Source organism: Prorops nasuta, unplaced genomic scaffold (genome assembly GCF_024137725.1).
Source record: "Prorops nasuta isolate Cenicafe-Biocafe unplaced genomic scaffold, Cenicafe_Pnas_1.2 PNAS00018, whole genome shotgun sequence".
Taxonomy (NCBI): Eukaryota; Metazoa; Arthropoda; class Insecta; order Hymenoptera; family Bethylidae; genus Prorops; species Prorops nasuta.
Genome location: NW_027116815.1, coordinates 2,806,317 through 2,824,133, shown reverse-complemented (window position 1 = coordinate 2,824,133; position 17,817 = coordinate 2,806,317). Strand labels below are relative to the sequence as shown.

Genomic DNA, 17,817 nt, shown 5'->3' with positions numbered 1-17,817 from the left:
TAGAGACTCAGAGGTTAGTGTGTAGTTTTAATTTTAGGATGTTTTTTAGACGGATTTATTCTCTACCATGTCTGGTACACTCTTGATTTACTGGTTTCTTTTGCATCTGAAGTGTTTGTAATTCAAGGTGATAATTACATAAGTACGCGCGGATTTTAAAATTATATAAAAAAAGTAATGGTAACGAAAAAGAACGAAATCTGTGTAGTAGTAGGTAGATCGAATTTAAGAAAGAAAAAGATAGGTTGTAATGTTTTATATATTTTATAAACGTGTTAAGAGACATTTGCATTGGCTTATGCGCTTCGGAAGTGGCTCCTGAGAACTAACCGGGGGTGATTCCAACATTTTTATTTCTCTCTTTCCCTCTCAGTTTCCTCTGTCGTTTCTATTTTGGGACATATGTACCAGTCAGAATTACGGTACATAAAACTGTCTGCTTTGCCAGCTCGGTAACAGACGGTATTTAATTTCTACGGCTCCCACTAGGCCGATAAACTAGGTTTCTGCGCAATAATAGCAACATCATACTATATACAAATATTTATCATTTTCATTTATGATTCATAATTTGAAACAAACATTTCATTGAAAATACGCTCTGTTTATTTTTCAGTTTTTCAATTTAAACAAAATTAAAACACATCTGATTTGTATAATTTTATATTTAATAATTATATTAAAAAATAAGTGTTTTTCAAAATAAAGAATATTTTATTTACAATAGTATACAAATTTTATAATATAAGATCGAGCTTCTCCATTATTGAAACAACAGATACTGATATAAATTAATTTACAACAATGATACTGTTTATTGTTATTATATTTAAGATAACTTTAAAATATAAATATGCAATCTTCTCTTATTGTCATCACAATATGTATTAATAATGGTACATATTGCCATTATTACAAACGTAGATTATATTTATTGATACCGAGATAATTCATTGGTCCCCTCTTCGCTTAGAGGATAGTATAATTATAATTTTTGGATAATCTACTTATGTGCTCTTCCCTACATTTATTAAATATAAATTTACACAAATATGTTATTCGTTAAAAGATATACAAAAAATGTGTAAAAGGACGAATTCTGGTTTTCGATTAAAATTTATAATCAAACTGGAACGGTCACGCTTAAAACCAGTGTGGTAGTTTTGCGTTCTCGAAAAAAGATGTAGTATTACATAATTACGTAAATAGATGTATCAGTGAAAAGCAAGTTACCTTCTTGATAATTAGCGATTTGTACAATCTCAAGGTTCTTGTCTTCAGCTATAACATTACTCGCAAGTGAAAAGCGTGACTTTGCTAAACCGTTAAAATCAAATCATACACGATCCGCGACTTAAATCGTATTCCAATTGAAGATTTAAAAACTTAAGTTTTTTCTAATACTTTCAAATCCCTTCTTTCGCTTCAGAAGTCAATAAAATAATTTCATATACAACGCGATATAATAAAATTCAATTAAGAAGCATAAAATAAAATAAGATACTGACTAGTTAACTATTCAAAATTAGCCTATAATAAAACTGGCTCTTTTGTTTAGTAATACGACAAAGAGGAGAACAGACTACTTATGATCTAAAAGCAGTTATTACAGTCTAAAAGCGATTTTACACTTCTCATTTTGCCCATTATCATTCATTATTAACTAAAACATTTTTTAAGTACAATTTTCAGCTAGATTAATTGTTATGAAAACCTTGTATGGTGGTTGGCGAATACTGACCTCCAGTAGACAATTTTTCAATTTCGTTCCTTTGCAGCGAGTATCTTGTAGATGAGATTGAGAAAAATATCTAAAATACTATATTTCTACTTATTCTCAATGGTTATTTCTAATTATTAACCAAACATAGTTATTAACCTTCAATATCCTTTATTAATTTGACTTATCGATATCGATCCAACGACATAAAAGATTTCATTTACGATTTCAACCATAGATCTTCATCGCTTCGGTTTCTTATAGGAGACTCTCGGCGTTTTTTTCCATAGCATCTCCGGTTACACGAGTATCAAGCCAATGATACATGATGGAATAAAATCTCAATGCACTTATTTCTACATTAAAATAACTTACAGAATCGTTCTTCATCGTTTTGAATCTTCGGGAAAACGTATTCAATGACTTCTTCAGGATCGATCTTGCGTTTTCGCTCAGCGTAGATCAAGAAGCGAGAGTTTTACAGAAAGATCATAGTTCAAAGAGTCATTCTTAATTATTCTAACTCTTAGGAGAATGTTTCCTCTAGTTCCGTCGAAGGACTTCCGGTTCCAAAAGTATCAAATAGGTAATATCATGACGAGTAGATTCTTCGTGTTTTTCCAAAAAACGTGGATCGTCTCGAAGACGATTTACAAAAGGAGCATAACATAAAGAACCACTCTTCATCTTCTGATCTTGAGACAATTTTTCCGATGGTTTCTTCGAGGGACTTCCGGTTACAGAAGTATCAAATCAGTAATATCGTCACGAGTAGATTCTCCGTGCACTTTGAAATAGCGTGGATCATGTTATAGACGATTTACAAAAGGAGCATAACATACAGAACCGTTCTTTATCGTTTTGGCTCTTCGAGCGATGTTGCCGGTGGTTTCTTCGAGGGACTTCCGGTTCGAAAAATATCGTGAAGATTCTCGGTTTCCAACCAGATTTCGTTCGAAGGCTCTTACTCTGGTCCGTACTCGCGATGGATGGCTTTCAAGAACCAAAAGGCTAAAGCGAGTAAAATAGATCCAATTAGATCACCAAGGGCTGTTAGATAAGGAATCGCCGAATTGTCAGGATCGATCTTGTATTTCCACATGGCGTGAATCATGATGTGGGCAATGTACAGCAAGATCATAACTTGCATAACCGACACGAGGATATAGGACACCACGAAATAGGGTTGCAACGTCCTATGACCCCATTTTATATAGTCTGCTGCAAACACGAAGACCAAATGACCCGGTATGGCCATTGCAATGAGAATTCTGGCAGTCTTGGCGTAAGGTACTGAAAATCAAATTAATCCTTGTTAAAAAATAAGCATTAAGAGATACCTCATGGCAGAGAAATACAATGGAATCTAACCACTTGGAAAACTCTAGCAATTACACGTAATCACTCGAGAGAATTGGGTCAAAAGATGGAGAAAAATTTCAACATTGATAATAGAAATGGGACGATTAATCATAGTGTTTGATCAAATCGAGCAAAGGAATGAGATCGGCAAACAGATTTGACGATCAAACACTGCGCTTGACCTTACCTCCTTTGAACAGTGCTTTCCATGGGGAGACAAGAATTTTGATGTGTGGAGGTACAATGCCCATTATTGATGATTTGTGCAACATTGTCGAGATCCTCGATGCCTGTACCGATACCAAGTTGCCACCAATGCCATTTATGATCGGTTGGAAAATCACGAATCCAAAAAACAAGTTTACCACCTTGCCCAAGATCAAACCACCGAATCTATGCAAAAAAATAAAATAAGTGTTCCATTCTAATACAAAATTAAAATGCAGTGTCAATATATATAAGTGTGTACTGACCCACTGATAAATAATGCTGATAAGACAGGCACCCAACCAGATGTGAGAACGTTTCTAGTGTAGTGGTTATGCAGAACCACGTAGATCCAGAATGGTAACAGTAGCAAATATCCTAGCATGATGACGTAGAGAGTCCACATTTCATTGTCGAGCCTCAAGAATAGTTGTGACGCCACTGCTGACAAAACGCTGGTTGACACTACGTCACCAACAGAAGCTGCCAATGGAGTTGCCAAATTGTCAGGATTCATCTTGCAACGATGCGAAATCATGATCACAGCTATCATCACAAAATCTAATTAAAAAAAAAATGTAGAAATCAATTTGTGCAATTTGGCGCCATTTTGAGGTTAACGAATATTAGAATTGAGTTTTTACCAAGAATGAAGCACGAGCTTGTTGCAGTGCAGACACTGGCTGATATCAGGAGCATTGCGTATTTCCATTCGAACGAGCCATTCGAAATGGCGCCTATGGTCATGGCGAAAATTGCTACCAAAATGGCGGCCACTGTCGCCTGGATCTGAACCAACGCTAAATTTCCTATTACCATCTTGGAAATCTCTCTGAGACCTTGCATGTTCCCCAGATTCGCCTGCGTGGACAGTCTTGAGGCCAAACACATGTCCAAATTTCCCTTCAGACCCAACAACGACGGTATCAGGATGAACAGCTGACTCACAGCTTTATACACTGGCCAATTCTGTTAATAAAAAACATTTGTTTCACTCAGTTCTTCTTTTTATTGCGACTTTTTATTTAATACATTTCTTCTATTTCACAATTATATAGTTGTGAAAAAAATTAAATAAATTTTTCTTTCAATTTATTATTCTGAATTATATATGTTCTTTCGGAAATTGAATTTCCTCCAAAAGTTATATATCGTTAAAACTCTTTATGAGAAAAGCCATGTTGGTTTGTGTCCCACCGCAAAGTCAAGGACTAAAAATAATAGAGATAAATTAGTCACTTTGTGCAATCGAGCAATTTTTATTATCTTTATCTTCATCGAAGCAGACTTTGCGCGTCATTCTATAATGTCATTGAGGAAGAAATGCGTCAACCTTTAAAATTTATTGTCTTGCATGACGAAATATTATATCTAGAGTGACGATTTTAACGGATTTGTATGTATGAAGCCAAAAGTCAATCACCGGAAACAGAGATTTGTAGCGGTTGCGCGTCTCGAATATGGTAAAAGAGGAAAATTGAGGTAAGGTGGTAAATAATACCAACTGTTATCAGGAAAAATATTTGTAAAAAAGCAGATTTGTCGTTAATTCTGGGTGAACGTGAGAGGGCGTGTTCGGTATCGAAGGATAAACTGTTAAGAATAAAATAATATTTACCATAACTTCATCGAGAACCAGGCCAGCGCCAATGGTGCCAATGCCAGCGATGAAAAATGGCACAGCGACTTGCAAAGTGGTGTGGTACCATCTTTCGGTGTTTTCCGGTTTTTTGTCGTTGGGGCTCTTGATGAATTCCGGGTCAGGATCGGAGTTTGTAACGGATGAAATTGTTATGATGGAGCTACCACTGGACAGAGAGCCACCACCGAAACCGGAAATCGACATTTCTTCCTTCTTCTTCTGTCCATTCGGAGTCTTCAGTCCGGCTGAAAAAACGCATGCGTATAGAGCTATCGTTATCTCCTATACTTAGCGAGCTGATTATCCATCGTTTATATCCTAATTTTCAACTTAACTGAAGCTACGTAAGCTCCTCCATGCTTAACGCGTTAATCCGTTTAGCCCTTCGTGCTTATTCATTATCGTTGTAAATAAGCTTGTCCCCGCACGCACGCAGCGTGGCAACCGAACACTCCCAAATACCTCATTCACTCCGCAGTGTCAACAAATTGAGAACGTCTATTGAATTAAATGATAAAAAAATTCTGGATACAATCGGTTCGCGTTTATCTCGCTCGAAAATAAGAAAAAAATAAACAGACAAACGTTCGTTTGCAGGTTTACGAGGTAAATATAATTCTTTTGTATAGGCTTGTTTATGTTTGTTATTTGTTTATTTCCACGAAGGGGACACCATATTTGAACGTTAAATCCTGAAATTCCCGAGAAGATAACGTCGAGTTTCCAACGTGGCTCGCGTGTATATATATATTGTCAAAATTCAAACGTTACTTTCCACTTGTAATCGGTTCTTTGCTTATCGGAGCAAGGGTATTCTGGTAATTGGTCTGTATATTAGCTGTCTAGCCGCAATGCTTGTTTTTACAATTATTTATTTTCCACTCCACGCGGAACAAACAAACAAACTCGTAATTTTATATCGCTCAACAAATATTTTGTGATTGAGCGAGATGTAAAAAATAATGTGATTTTTTTAGAAACTAATCCATAGGTCCTAATTAAGCTAACTTTGTGCTAAATTGGTACTCTTCAAGTACTTGTATACCGTAAAATTTGTTGATTTTTGAAAAGAAAATTTATTTATTGCTTACCAGCTACTTTTTTCACTACGTTGGCATCGGTTTTGATATCGTCCGTGGGTGAATCAATTTTCATGTCCTGGATGCATGCGATATCCAGGCTGAAACTGTCTTTTTCAGATTTGAGAAGAATTCTGGAGATGGTGAACGGTTCGTCCCGCATTTTGTACGAATCTATCAATTCTGGGAGGACTTCTTTAAACTCCGAGCTGTTTTTTTCATTCAGTGATTCCTCGTTCAGCAAGGTGGGCTCAATCCCTGAGTCCGGAAAAGCGACCATATCTGCAAATTTTCCGCAATAATCAGCAATTCGTTAAATCATCGTTAAATAAAAAAGTACTCCATCAGAATAGCATCGGATATTTGCCGTGAAATGGATTTGTTAAGGTGATTCTTATATAAAATAATGATTTAAAGATATAACTTGAAAATGATCTAGCTGAAGTGCTTTGTAATTTTATTTCGAAGGTCCGGAAAAGCAATCGATTGTCTTATCAGTCCGAGACGTTTATACGTATATATTATTTACTTTAATTACGTGCCAAATCTTATATTAATCTTCCCATCGATCAAGATAAAGACGAGTAGAGCGATGTACAAATCGTTCCATCGATTTTAACCACGAAGCTATCTGCAAATTGTCACCCCCTCCCCCCACCCCCCTTAAGGCCAAGAATGCAGGATAATTGTCAATTTTTCTGAAAAATTCTCTAATTATTCTCCCAAGTTGAAATTTCTCAGCTCACCAGCACTTGGAATTTCAAATGGATCATCAAACTCGAAGGAGCAGAGTAATCTTTAAAACATTGTTTTCCTCATGTTAATTTACGTAATTAGTGAAAAAACTTGGTTGATCATGTAAAATGTTGAAAAAATGGTGTTATATAATACTTTTTTATTTGCATATATAGTTTTTAAGAAATTTACAATCCGTTAGATTAACAGGTCACGTTAACTTGGAGTTTGCAATGTTTTAATGTTCAAACAATAGTTTCGTAACAACGAGGAAGATCTGAGTTCCTGTACTTTTTTTTTTCTTTTGTTGTGTTTAAGAGATTTTTTTATTGCCGTACTGTGAACACATAAAATTTCATGTAATAATACTTACCGAATTCGATGTTGTCGTGGAGTCTTGTGGGATTCTATGTGTAATACTACGAGTCCAGGATCGACCTGCGCCAATTTTACATCCGACCTGCCCAGTTCTGTCAGCCTTAATCTCGGCAGACTGTGGAAAAAAGCCAAGAAAAAATTTAATTAAATTGACCGATAATCTCATCAAGAAATTATAATTATATTCTTACTCAATTATTTGTGAATCTTAAATAACGTTAATTAGTGTTAGTAGAAAATGGCATCCTTAGAAAGTGGAAAAGGTGGAAAAAAAGAGAGAAAAATGGCTGGAAATCGTAAAAAAGTCTGTAACAATAAGAAATGTATTTGTGTGGCATTATACTAAATTATTTTTACAAAGAGAAATGTTTAAATTTTTAAAGCTACACAAATGTTATTGAGTAATACTTTCTATTAATTATTATATAATATAAACAATGTATGTAGGTGTTCGATGTAAAATCGATTGATAATATAAAGATTGAGAGACAAAAAGGTAGAACAAATAGAAAGCAGCATTTTTCCTTGATCCAAAATGATAAGGATCAAAAGTTGGTATTAAAGTAACTATATAGACCGACCTACGAGTAACATTTTTAATTAATCAATGTATATTATTGCAAATAAAGACTGTTGATGAATCGATGTAAAATCGCCCGAGGGTGTAAAGATTACATATATAGAGAATGAAGAGTTACAAGGGGGGAGGAACAGTATTTTTCGTCGATTCGATATGATAAGAATCATGATATGAATGGATCGATCAGCCGATATATCATCGACTTTGCTCCATCGCAAACCGAGCTCATTCAAGATAATCGCGTTATGTAAACCTTCAATTACAGATATTCTAATAAGCGCATTCGCCCAATGACCCCGCGCAATTCAAGGAAGTCGGCCATGAAAATCGTTAATGACACGCAAACATTACATAAATCCAACGGAACGATCAAGTTCGTTTATCATTCAAACTGTAAAAGTCACGTTACAAATAGTGCCTTTCTCTCGATGTAAATACCGAAATGTATTATTCCACTAATATACGTTTTTTTTTTTTTTAATTAAAGCTGGTTTTTTCGGATTAACAGAAGATCTATTACACTGTAATTACTTTTTTTTTCATATTAACAACAATTCCATGGTAATAAACATTAAATTGCTCTTTTATACAGTTCAATGTAAAATTATAACGACAGGCGTGGATTAAAAAGTAGCTTACATTCATGATTACATAAACGGTAAATGATGCGATCAAGTTAGAGCTTATAATTTAAACTGTAAAATAGTCACATCGGAAATAATACCTTTCTCTCGATATCAATTTGAGTTGTTCTTTTGTTTCAATCAAAGTCAATCATATGTTACGTTAACAGCAAAATAAATTATAATAGACGATAGAACAAAAGTTATAGAAAATTGATGATCAGAAGAAATATTTAACAGCGTATAAATCTTAATCGAAGTGTGCACGCAATTAGTTGGCTGGGATTAATGAGCAAGGGAAGTTGGAATTTTGCCCCATCGTTTTTAGCCACGTGCCGCATAATTGATAATAGCAGAAAAAAGTGCACTGCGATATCTATATAAATACACGTGCAGAGTGTATCAGTGTAATTTTAATCGTCGGTGTACGCTGAGATTGTACGAAAAACGAGTTTCCTGCTGATGCATCGGCTAGAATTTCGCATGACGTTCGACAGATCTACCGTGAAAGGTGCAACGACATTAAAATCGCGAGGCTCCGATAGCATTTATCGCCCTTATCATCAGCCCAGTTCATCTTGTCTTTTTTCTCTCCCCCTCTTACTCTTATTTCCAGTAATACACGAGGCACTGATGAACGAATCTTAAAAAAGTTGACACTTATTATAAAAAACTTTCATTTCTCTTTTTGTTTCTCCTATCTTTCTTCATACTTTACACGAAATGGCGGTAAAAGAATTGAAAGAGAAATAAAAATAAAACGCGAATATTAGAATGAAATTTATTCAAATTCAATCATTCCCTGCAATTTTTTTCTACTTTTAATCGAACCAACTTTCTCTATCATTTGTCTTATTCCAGATGTAAATGACAAGTGACGAGGAATTATTCTATGTTCTCGACGAAGGTTTCTCTGATAATCGCAATTTTTTATTTGTAATTAACAATTTTCATCAAAAGTCTGTACATTTAATTAAGAACGATTAGTATATCCTAAGAAATCATACTAATAGCAGAGTTTCACGTAGTTTTAAAATAATCCAATTGATTAATTAACCCGAGCTACTCACTCTTACATAAGATTATCTTTTACTCTTGAATAAAAAATCAAAAAACAATTTGTTATCGTTCCAACGAGGCTTCCCGTCCTCTGCTTTCTCATTCTGCTATGAAAAGTATCACGATGATTGACACGAGGCAACGTATCAGCTGATATTTACGATACTTGATAATTCGATGGTCTTATATTTATAAATATTGCACGAAACTTTTATTTTACAAAAATCAATTTCAATTTTTTATCCAGGACCTCTTTTATTATTATTTCAAAAGTATTGAAGACTTTACAACTTGATCGTGTAAATAAATTAATTTATCTGATATGAAAAATAACATAGCAAATTGTTATTTATGATATTGTTAATAATTGTATTGTTTTATGTATTAATATGCAATGAAGTTTTTGTACTACACCAAACATTAAACTTTCATTTTTTCGGTGTGTTGTTTCAGTACACGAATGTTCAGTTTTTTAAGTGTAAGAAAGTTTTATCGGAGTTCCATTTTGTAAACGAATTAACTTCTCTGATATAAAAAGTGTCACGATGATTGATATACTATATATTTAGACTATAATTAATAATTGGACAATTTAATTTATTAACTTATAGAGGTCCAGTATTTTTCCATACTAATTTAACAATATTTCAAATAAGACAACCATATGTGATTTATATGTTTTAATGTAAGCTGCAAATATTTTACTAGCTACTGTATATGGTTAATCTGGTCCTTTAATCGTTGATGTATTTCACGAATTTAGAATATTTTTACTATAGCTTACTCGGAAACGTTTTAATTTCTCCTCAAGTAGAATAGATGAATTTTGTTATACCAACAAAACATGACAATTAAATTGTTTATCTTTTCCATGGAATGTTAATCAATTTTCATTGATAATTCCTCCTTTGTTTCTTATTATGAGCGGGCTAATGACTTTTTAATGAAAAAACGAAATTTTAAACTGAATAAAAATAACCTTGCACAGAAGGATTTTTACCCTTTTCATTTTCCACCCTCCCTCTACACAAAGTCATGAAAGGATTATTCATGGAATTTTTTCTCTTTGTATTTTTAAAATACAACGATACTATTATTAATCTCACTTTATAATAAAAATAACGTCCCCGGAATCTTTTATCCCATATTGCTTTTCAATGATAGTGCGATTGAATTCACAAATTCTTTCACAGATAAAGCTAAGATTAGGGATAATCAATTTTTTTGATTAATTAAAATACTCTGAAGTTACAAAAATGGAGCACTTTATAATAATCAAGTAATTTTATCAGTTTAAAATTCGAGAAAACTTCATGTATTTTACAATGAAAAATAGAAAAGATATTTTTTTTATAAATTTTTAATAAAGTTAACAAAATGAGAAAGTTTTGGGAATTGGGAGAATTTAATGAAACGGTGGAGTAATTAAGGTTGGGAAGATTGAGTATACGCGCGCTTGTGTGTGTGTGTGTGTGTGTGTGTGTGTATTAGACAGAGAAAGAGATAGAGAGAGCAAAGAATTAAGAGACGTAATCAGCTTATCCAGTGATTGCTGGCTCTTTATCAGTTCTAATACTTACGTAGAGGCTACATCCCGTCGAATTAGCGCCAGCGTGTCGAACTTTTCCAGTTGGATATTTATTTTCCTCTCTCGATTTGAGATTTTTCGCGCCAGGTAGCTGGCACCTCTCGCTAGTCGTCCTATCTTGCAAGTTTTCCCCCACTGATCCGTCACTAACGAAGCCAATCTCCACCTGTGACAAATAATATTTACAACACTCAAACGGATTGTATCCAATTTTCCAACTAATGAAAAATTTAATCGAGCGAAATCAATGTATCCAAACTCTAAAAAAAACAACGCTTGGTTAATTCGAAAAAAATCTAAAAGCAAAATTAAAGAAAAATCCACGAAGTCTTTTCTCCACTGTACTTGAATTTTTTAATGTTTGGGAGTTATGCTTTTATTTGAACAAAGGAAAATAATAAAAAAATTTGCGTGGTAGAAAATTGATGAATTTGAATATGATTCCGATATATTTTAATGACCAGGTATGATTTGAAGTGATTTAAAAAAGGAGAGAGCAGAAAGAGTTTGTTGTATTTCGAAAAACAAAAGAAATGAAGAAATACCTTTTGGCTGGTCAGTGTTTATTGAAAAATTATGAATATTCATCAAGGAATAAGAAAGACAGATAAACTTTTGTATGAACCAAAACGAAATACACAAGTTAGATAGTGCAAAACAGAGTTACCTGGCTTTTTAGATAAACGTAGAAAATTCAACAAAAATTAACACAAAAAAGGAGAAAAACAGTCATGTGCACCAAAAAGAAATATATAAACAATTAAGTACCAAAAAAGAGGGTTACCAGATTTTTTATGAAAACGAGGGAAATCCTCATGGTTGGTTGGTGTTTATAGGAAAAATTAAGAATATTCAACATAAATTAAAACAGACAGAGACCAATATATATGTGAAAAAAATAAACATCACAAAAGGGACAATTACTTAAATTTTCAGGAAAATCAAGAAAATCCTAATAGTTGATCAGCGTTTATAAAATATAATATAAAAATTTAACAAGGAAAGAAAGAAAAAGTAAAAGAGGATTAAAGTACAAGCGAAAAAGACATATACAAACAAGAGGATACAAAAAAAGAGAGTTACCTGAGTTTTAAGGAAAATGAGGAAAATCCTGGTGTTTGGTCGTCGCTTATTATAGGACAAAATATGTAGTATCGCGACGAATGGGTTTTTGTATAGGTGAGGGAGCGCGAATTCGTGAAGAAAGTAAAGAATGAAATTAGGGGAGGAATAGGTAAATTTAGGCGAGATAATAGTAGAGCGAGTGAGTCGCGGGAAAAGTAGAGTGGACCGTTTGTCGCGGAACGTCGTGCTTCACTGATAAAAAAAGGCAGCGACGCTCCAGTCGAGGTAAACGTCGACGTTGCCCGAGACACTTTACGCTCTCCCAGCCTGAAAATGTTTCGTGTCAGCCGAACCAGCTGATATACGCATATAAGTAACGCCAATGGAAAACGACGTTCGTTATCCCAGCACGTGCAGCTAGCTCCTCCAGACGGAAGATCCCTCGAAAACTCAGGCATCGAGAGGAGAGTGGGGGGATAGTACCTATAACTTATCTTTTAATTTTGCAGAGGGGACTACCCTGATCGACAGCTGCCCGTACTCTCTTCCGGTCACGACTGTCATTTCAAGGTCACACGTTCGCACTACAATCACCTCTCAATTTTGGAATTTGCCTATATCTTGATATGTCAACTTTAACACTCGTTGATGTCAAAGGAATCTGCATCGTAAAGTGGGGGTAGTAACTTCAACTTATCTTTTAATTCTGCAGAGGAGATTTCTCTGATAGACGACTGCCTACACCCTCTTCCGGTTACCTATGTTATTTCAAGGTCACGCGTTAACACTATATACAATCTCCTATTTGTTTGGAGTTTATCTATGTTTTGATATCCTATATAATTTCAAAATTTGTTCGTGTCGGAAAATCCTGCAATCAAGGGGGGGGGGGGTGGTGATAGCTCCAGAGCTTATCTTTTAATTTTACAGTGGGAGGGGGCACTTACGTCACTCACCGTTTTCATGGACTCACCTGATTGACAACTCTATCTACACCCTCTTCTGGTAACCATTATCATTTTAATGTCGTACTATATTTTGATATTCCAGGTTGAACATTTGTTCGTGCCAATGAATTCTTCACCGAGTGATGGGGAACAATCCCCATTTAATATCTTAATTTTGTAGAGGGAGATAGGGACCACCAAACGTCACTAATCGTTATCGGAAAAACCCCTGATCGAAGATTACACAAACTTTCTCAAGGTCAAACCTTTAAACTTCAACCTATTTTTAATGATTTATTTTCTTCCGAATGTATCTATAATTTAATATTCAAGTTTTAGAATTTTTTTCAGACGATTCTTCGAAAACTTCTGGATTTGAGAAGTGGGGAAATTATCTAGAAATTATTTCATAATTTTGTAGGCAAAACTTTTATTTCTATTTTCTGCTTATATTTTTTCAATATTAAAAACTGAAGATGTTTCACATCAAGTTTACCAAAGTGCTTAATAAAAAGCATTTCTCGTTAATGTAACACACGCACGAATATATTAGACAGGATTCACTAAAATTTATCTCAACATCACTTTTTCTTACCCTAAAACATTTTTTAAATCTTACTTGATATTTTCATTCACTTGTCTAATTTCATTCACCCTCGGCGTGAATCTCCCGCTCTGAGCTATTCAGTGACTCAAGAGTTGCTTCGGTTTACTATATCAAAACGTGCTTAAAGTTTTGATTGATAGTACGATTAAATATTATTTCTCTATGCTTTAAAATCGCATATAATTGTTTATTATTATTCTAGGGAAACCTGCAAGTGGCAGAGTTCTTCTGCATGGTTATCTAGATCAGATAAAAAAAAGTGATTTTAATTTCTCCAATAAGCAGACTCTATAGTATTATTTAAAAATATATGCTTAAGAATTGCGGAATATTTCCATTCACATCAGTAGTCAATGTCAGCGTTCGCTTACTGTTTGGTTATTGTGGAGCAGTACACTCCCAATCTCAAATTTCATGTGTGTGGACTACAATAGGATATAATTTTATTCTATTTTAAACAGAATACTAGTCTCCCTCCTCCTTGAAATAAAATTCAATTTAAATCAAATTGTGATGAATCAATATAGAAAAAATAAACGCCACGGACCAGCTGTTTTATACGGGTCACCAGTTACAATGTACCTTTGAACTATAACTGTTTTCATATACATATATACAAATGAAATTTTTTCAAATTTTTGCTAAATCCTACAATAATTTTTCTCCATAGGATTATTAAAAATGCTCTTAAATTTCAATACTGTCAGACCCTCACGATTTGATATATCCATTTAAGAGTTTAATCGTCCGATCGTCGGTGAGGGTTTGAAAATAATACTTTTTTCTCCCTTCTCAATTTTTATTTAGCCCTTTTACTTTCGACCCCGATTAATTTAATGTTTAGCTTATCGAGTTGGTCATGAATCTTTATTTTCTATATAGTAGGGATTCTTGAACATTACGATCTTTAAAATACAGTGTGGTGGGTTACTTCGTGACGTCATCAAGGGAATACGACGACACCGTGAACGTTCAAAGGGAAGCTAAATTCAATTGATGGACCGTCACGCCTTACATATTTCACGGGAGGGTGATGAGATTGCAGAATTTAAACGAAAAAACTTGGCCAGACGGGCTGGCCCACATGCAACAGGTTGAATTTAACTGGATTACGCATGGAACTTGATCTCCTATAGAAAATTCCTGAGCTATTTTTTGCGTAGCTTTATTAATTATGTATTAAATTTCAACAGTGAATCACTATATTTTTTTAGTAGATCTAAAAAAATATATTAAAATAACATAGCCTTGTTATATTTTCAATAAATTTTATAATGAAAATATTAACTAACAATGATTTTTATTGTTGAACCAATTGTATAAAAAATTGCTTTCTGATTCCTTATTTATTATTTATATTGCCAATATTCATGAGGATAAACTGCATAACAGAAGAAGATTAAGAAAAAGCAAATACACACTGTAATAATTAATTTATTAATTAGATAAAAAATAATATGTTGCATTATGAATTGAAAAAAGGTTTTGCTTTGACGTGTTATTCTTGTCCATGTAGAGAATTTTTGTGCGAATTTAGAACGATGAGACAAGAAGCTCGAAAAAAGATATTCAAAAAATTATTGAAAAGGTGAACGAGTTTTAACATCGTAAATCGAACTATTTTATGCATGAACAATTTTTCAGGTCGAAGAAGGAAATTCTCGTCTTGCACAAAGTAATGAACTATAATCTGCAGAATATTATGCATGTATAATATAGAAAAACTATGAAAGAATGAGACAGGCGCAAGACGGAAATAATTTTCATTGCAAAAGTCCCTTATATAAACAAACCATTTTTATCATGACAAATAGACTAGTAGTTGTAATTAATTATCAATTGATAAGCTACATGTTATATAAATAATTTTTCCATAAGTTTGAGCCTTTTCATTGTGGATACTTAAAATAAAATAAAAAATTATTGATTGTATGCATGGAATGTTTGCAAGTACAATACAATTGCTACATTCTTTTTTCTCAGAAGCTTCTAAATTTTTGTAATTCCAGTTACGAATGAGAAAACTATACGTTACGTTAGGGTTAACCTAGTATATAGATAAATTATTTACAAAAATATGTTTCATGCTCGTGAGTAATTAAAAAATTGTACATTTGAAAATTATGGGTTACATTGAAAAATACAAGGCTATTTGAAAAACGAAGCTGTGTTTTCCTTTACTGCCTAAGTTTTCTGGTTTCAAAGAGACAGTAACCAATTTCAATCGTTCGTCACGTATGTACCTTGGAGAGAATTAATTGGCTGCCTCCGGCAATTATTATCATTACATTGCGTCAACAAGATAGCTATGTAAATAACGAGAATTGTTGTACGCACATTTTACAGTTATGTAATATTTTAATCCCATCACAAATGACAGTTAGACCCATTTGCTCGATAACGAATCATAAAGACATATCGGAGATTGTGCTGCTGAGATTGAACAAAAGTATATTGCGATCTTTGGCACGATTTTCAATTGACGTCTTGTTTGATTTCGATCTATAACATTTACCATCTGTTATCGCTCATTTTCGTTTTAAAATTAAATAATTCCAGTTTTTAAATTTATATAGAATTGTTATGTATACGCTTATGCAAACAATAAACATTGTTTATTCTCCAGTACGACCAATCTAACATTGTATCTTTGGTTATCACTCATTTCAGATTTAAAGATAAAATATACAATACGTCTAATTATTTTACATGAAATTGTCTTATATCTACGCCAATGTAAAAGCAATTAATCCCCCACGCGGATAAATCGTTCATCTACCTTGCATCGTTACTCGTTATCGTTCCAAACTTAAATTTGTCAATTTTACAAGTTTCTCGAAATTGTATGTCTACACTTGAGTAAAAATCACAATTAATTCTCCAAATATGGATAAGTCGTTACGTGCCTTGCGTCCTTGCCCATTTTAGCTTCAAAATTAAATTTGCCAGTCTTTATATTCGTATGAAATTATTATGCTTACGCTTGTGGAAAGAATCATAACATCTTTTGTTCTTCAGACACACATATATATATATATATATATATATATAGTATCATACACCTATTATACAGGAGTCACACAATAATAACGAGAAAACAGAAAATTAGGAAGGAAATAATTGCAATATCACATTTTTTAGCGGAAGGATAACGTGATTCGCGTCTCTTACGTTTCTATCATTGAGTTTTATCTTGCGCATCAATCGGTACTTCGCGAAGGCTCTAGCATTTTCCAAAACATTCAAGAGTCGCGTGAAACGAGAATGACAATGACTTTTAGCCAGACCCTGTCTTAGACGCGCACCAACTTAATGGAAAGCTTTGTGTAAATGGTAGGTTAAGCGTTTGGGTCAATTTGTAGACAGATTCCTGATATATATCAACAAGACGCGTGACGTGAATTTAACGTTCCTGGGACGAACCAAACTATCCAATGGAAGTCTAATATAAATTATTCCAATGACCTTTCTATAAATACAATTTCTGCTATTATACTATACTGTATTAGATGTATTTAGGTTCTTCTATCCTGAACACTTCCTCATCTGTCCTTCGATCTCTTCGCTTACTCGTTTCACATGATCCAGCAGCGATTCTTCTATTTCCTAAAATAATTCTATGTTTTTATTTATGAATGTTTCTATTCAAGCTTTTTACACTCTTTTATCACACATCATACGTCGTAGTATTAATATTACAATCTCTTTTTATATCTCGACAGCATTTTTATTAAATCTTTATCATTCGAGTGACGAAAGACTCGATCTATTTGGAGAATCGTACATCTTACGTTACATATCCAACACAACCAATCACAAAAAACTATTCAACTATAGTGTGGGATAATCAATCATCCACGAAACATGACGACAATTGACCAGAGTCGAATTTTGTTATCAAAAAACATTACTATTCAATTTTTGTTTCAAATGGAAGAAAAGCATTCGTAGCCTATAGCTATATATTAGCTAAGATTTATAATCAGTTTTAGTAAAATATTTGATCCTTTTAGGCCACCATTCAAGCTATCGATTCGTTTGATAGCTTATCAATTTGTAGATTTGGAGAAAAATAGCAAAGGATCTTGAAATTCTATTTAAAGACTGCACTGACTTTTTATTAGACAAATTTATTAGAGATTCAACAAGAATTCAAACTCCTCTTGAAACTTTTTTATTATTTTTTAAACGTTTTCTTCAATTGTCAGTAGCAAAATATAACATG

General features: G+C 33.5%; 1 protein-coding gene across 4 annotated transcripts; it reads right to left on the bottom strand.

The window, feature by feature from the left end:
• Positions 1-688: 688 nt before the first annotated feature.
• LOC136779899 (solute carrier family 41 member 3-like) lies at positions 689-16,875 on the bottom strand. Of its 4 annotated transcripts, none has more exons than XM_066737826.1 (9): positions 16,764-16,875; positions 10,966-11,139; positions 7,119-7,238; positions 6,023-6,292; positions 4,908-5,176; positions 3,934-4,258; positions 3,556-3,850; positions 3,270-3,475; positions 689-3,013 (listed from the first exon to the last, which is right to left on the bottom strand). In XM_066737826.1, exons 4-9 carry the CDS (start codon positions 6,288-6,290, stop codon positions 2,685-2,687), a joined length of 1,692 nt encoding a protein of 563 aa, XP_066593923.1. In that variant the 5' UTR covers positions 6,291-6,292; positions 7,119-7,238; positions 10,966-11,139; positions 16,764-16,875; the 3' UTR covers positions 689-2,684. The 4 variants fall into 4 exon arrangements, with proteins under 4 accessions (XP_066593923.1, XP_066593920.1, XP_066593924.1 ...); XM_066737823.1 differs by lacking the exon at positions 16,764-16,875 and adding an exon at positions 12,057-12,375; XM_066737827.1 differs by lacking the exons at positions 10,966-11,139; positions 16,764-16,875 and having other exon boundaries at positions 7,119-8,273.
• Positions 16,876-17,817: the final 942 nt, after the last annotated feature.

Coding starts and splice junctions, on each gene's coding strand:
- LOC136779899 (XM_066737826.1), bottom strand. CDS start 6,290: ATGGTCGCTTTTCCGGACTCAGGGATTGAGCCCACCTTGCTGAACGAG. Junction 5,177..6,022: donor CGTAGTGAAAAAAGTAGCTG/GTAAGCAATAAA, acceptor GCGTTTTTTCAG/CCGGACTGAAGACTCCGAAT. Junction 3,476..3,555: donor TCAGCATTATTTATCAGTGG/GTCAGTACACAC, acceptor TTTTTTGCATAG/ATTCGGTGGTTTGATCTTGG.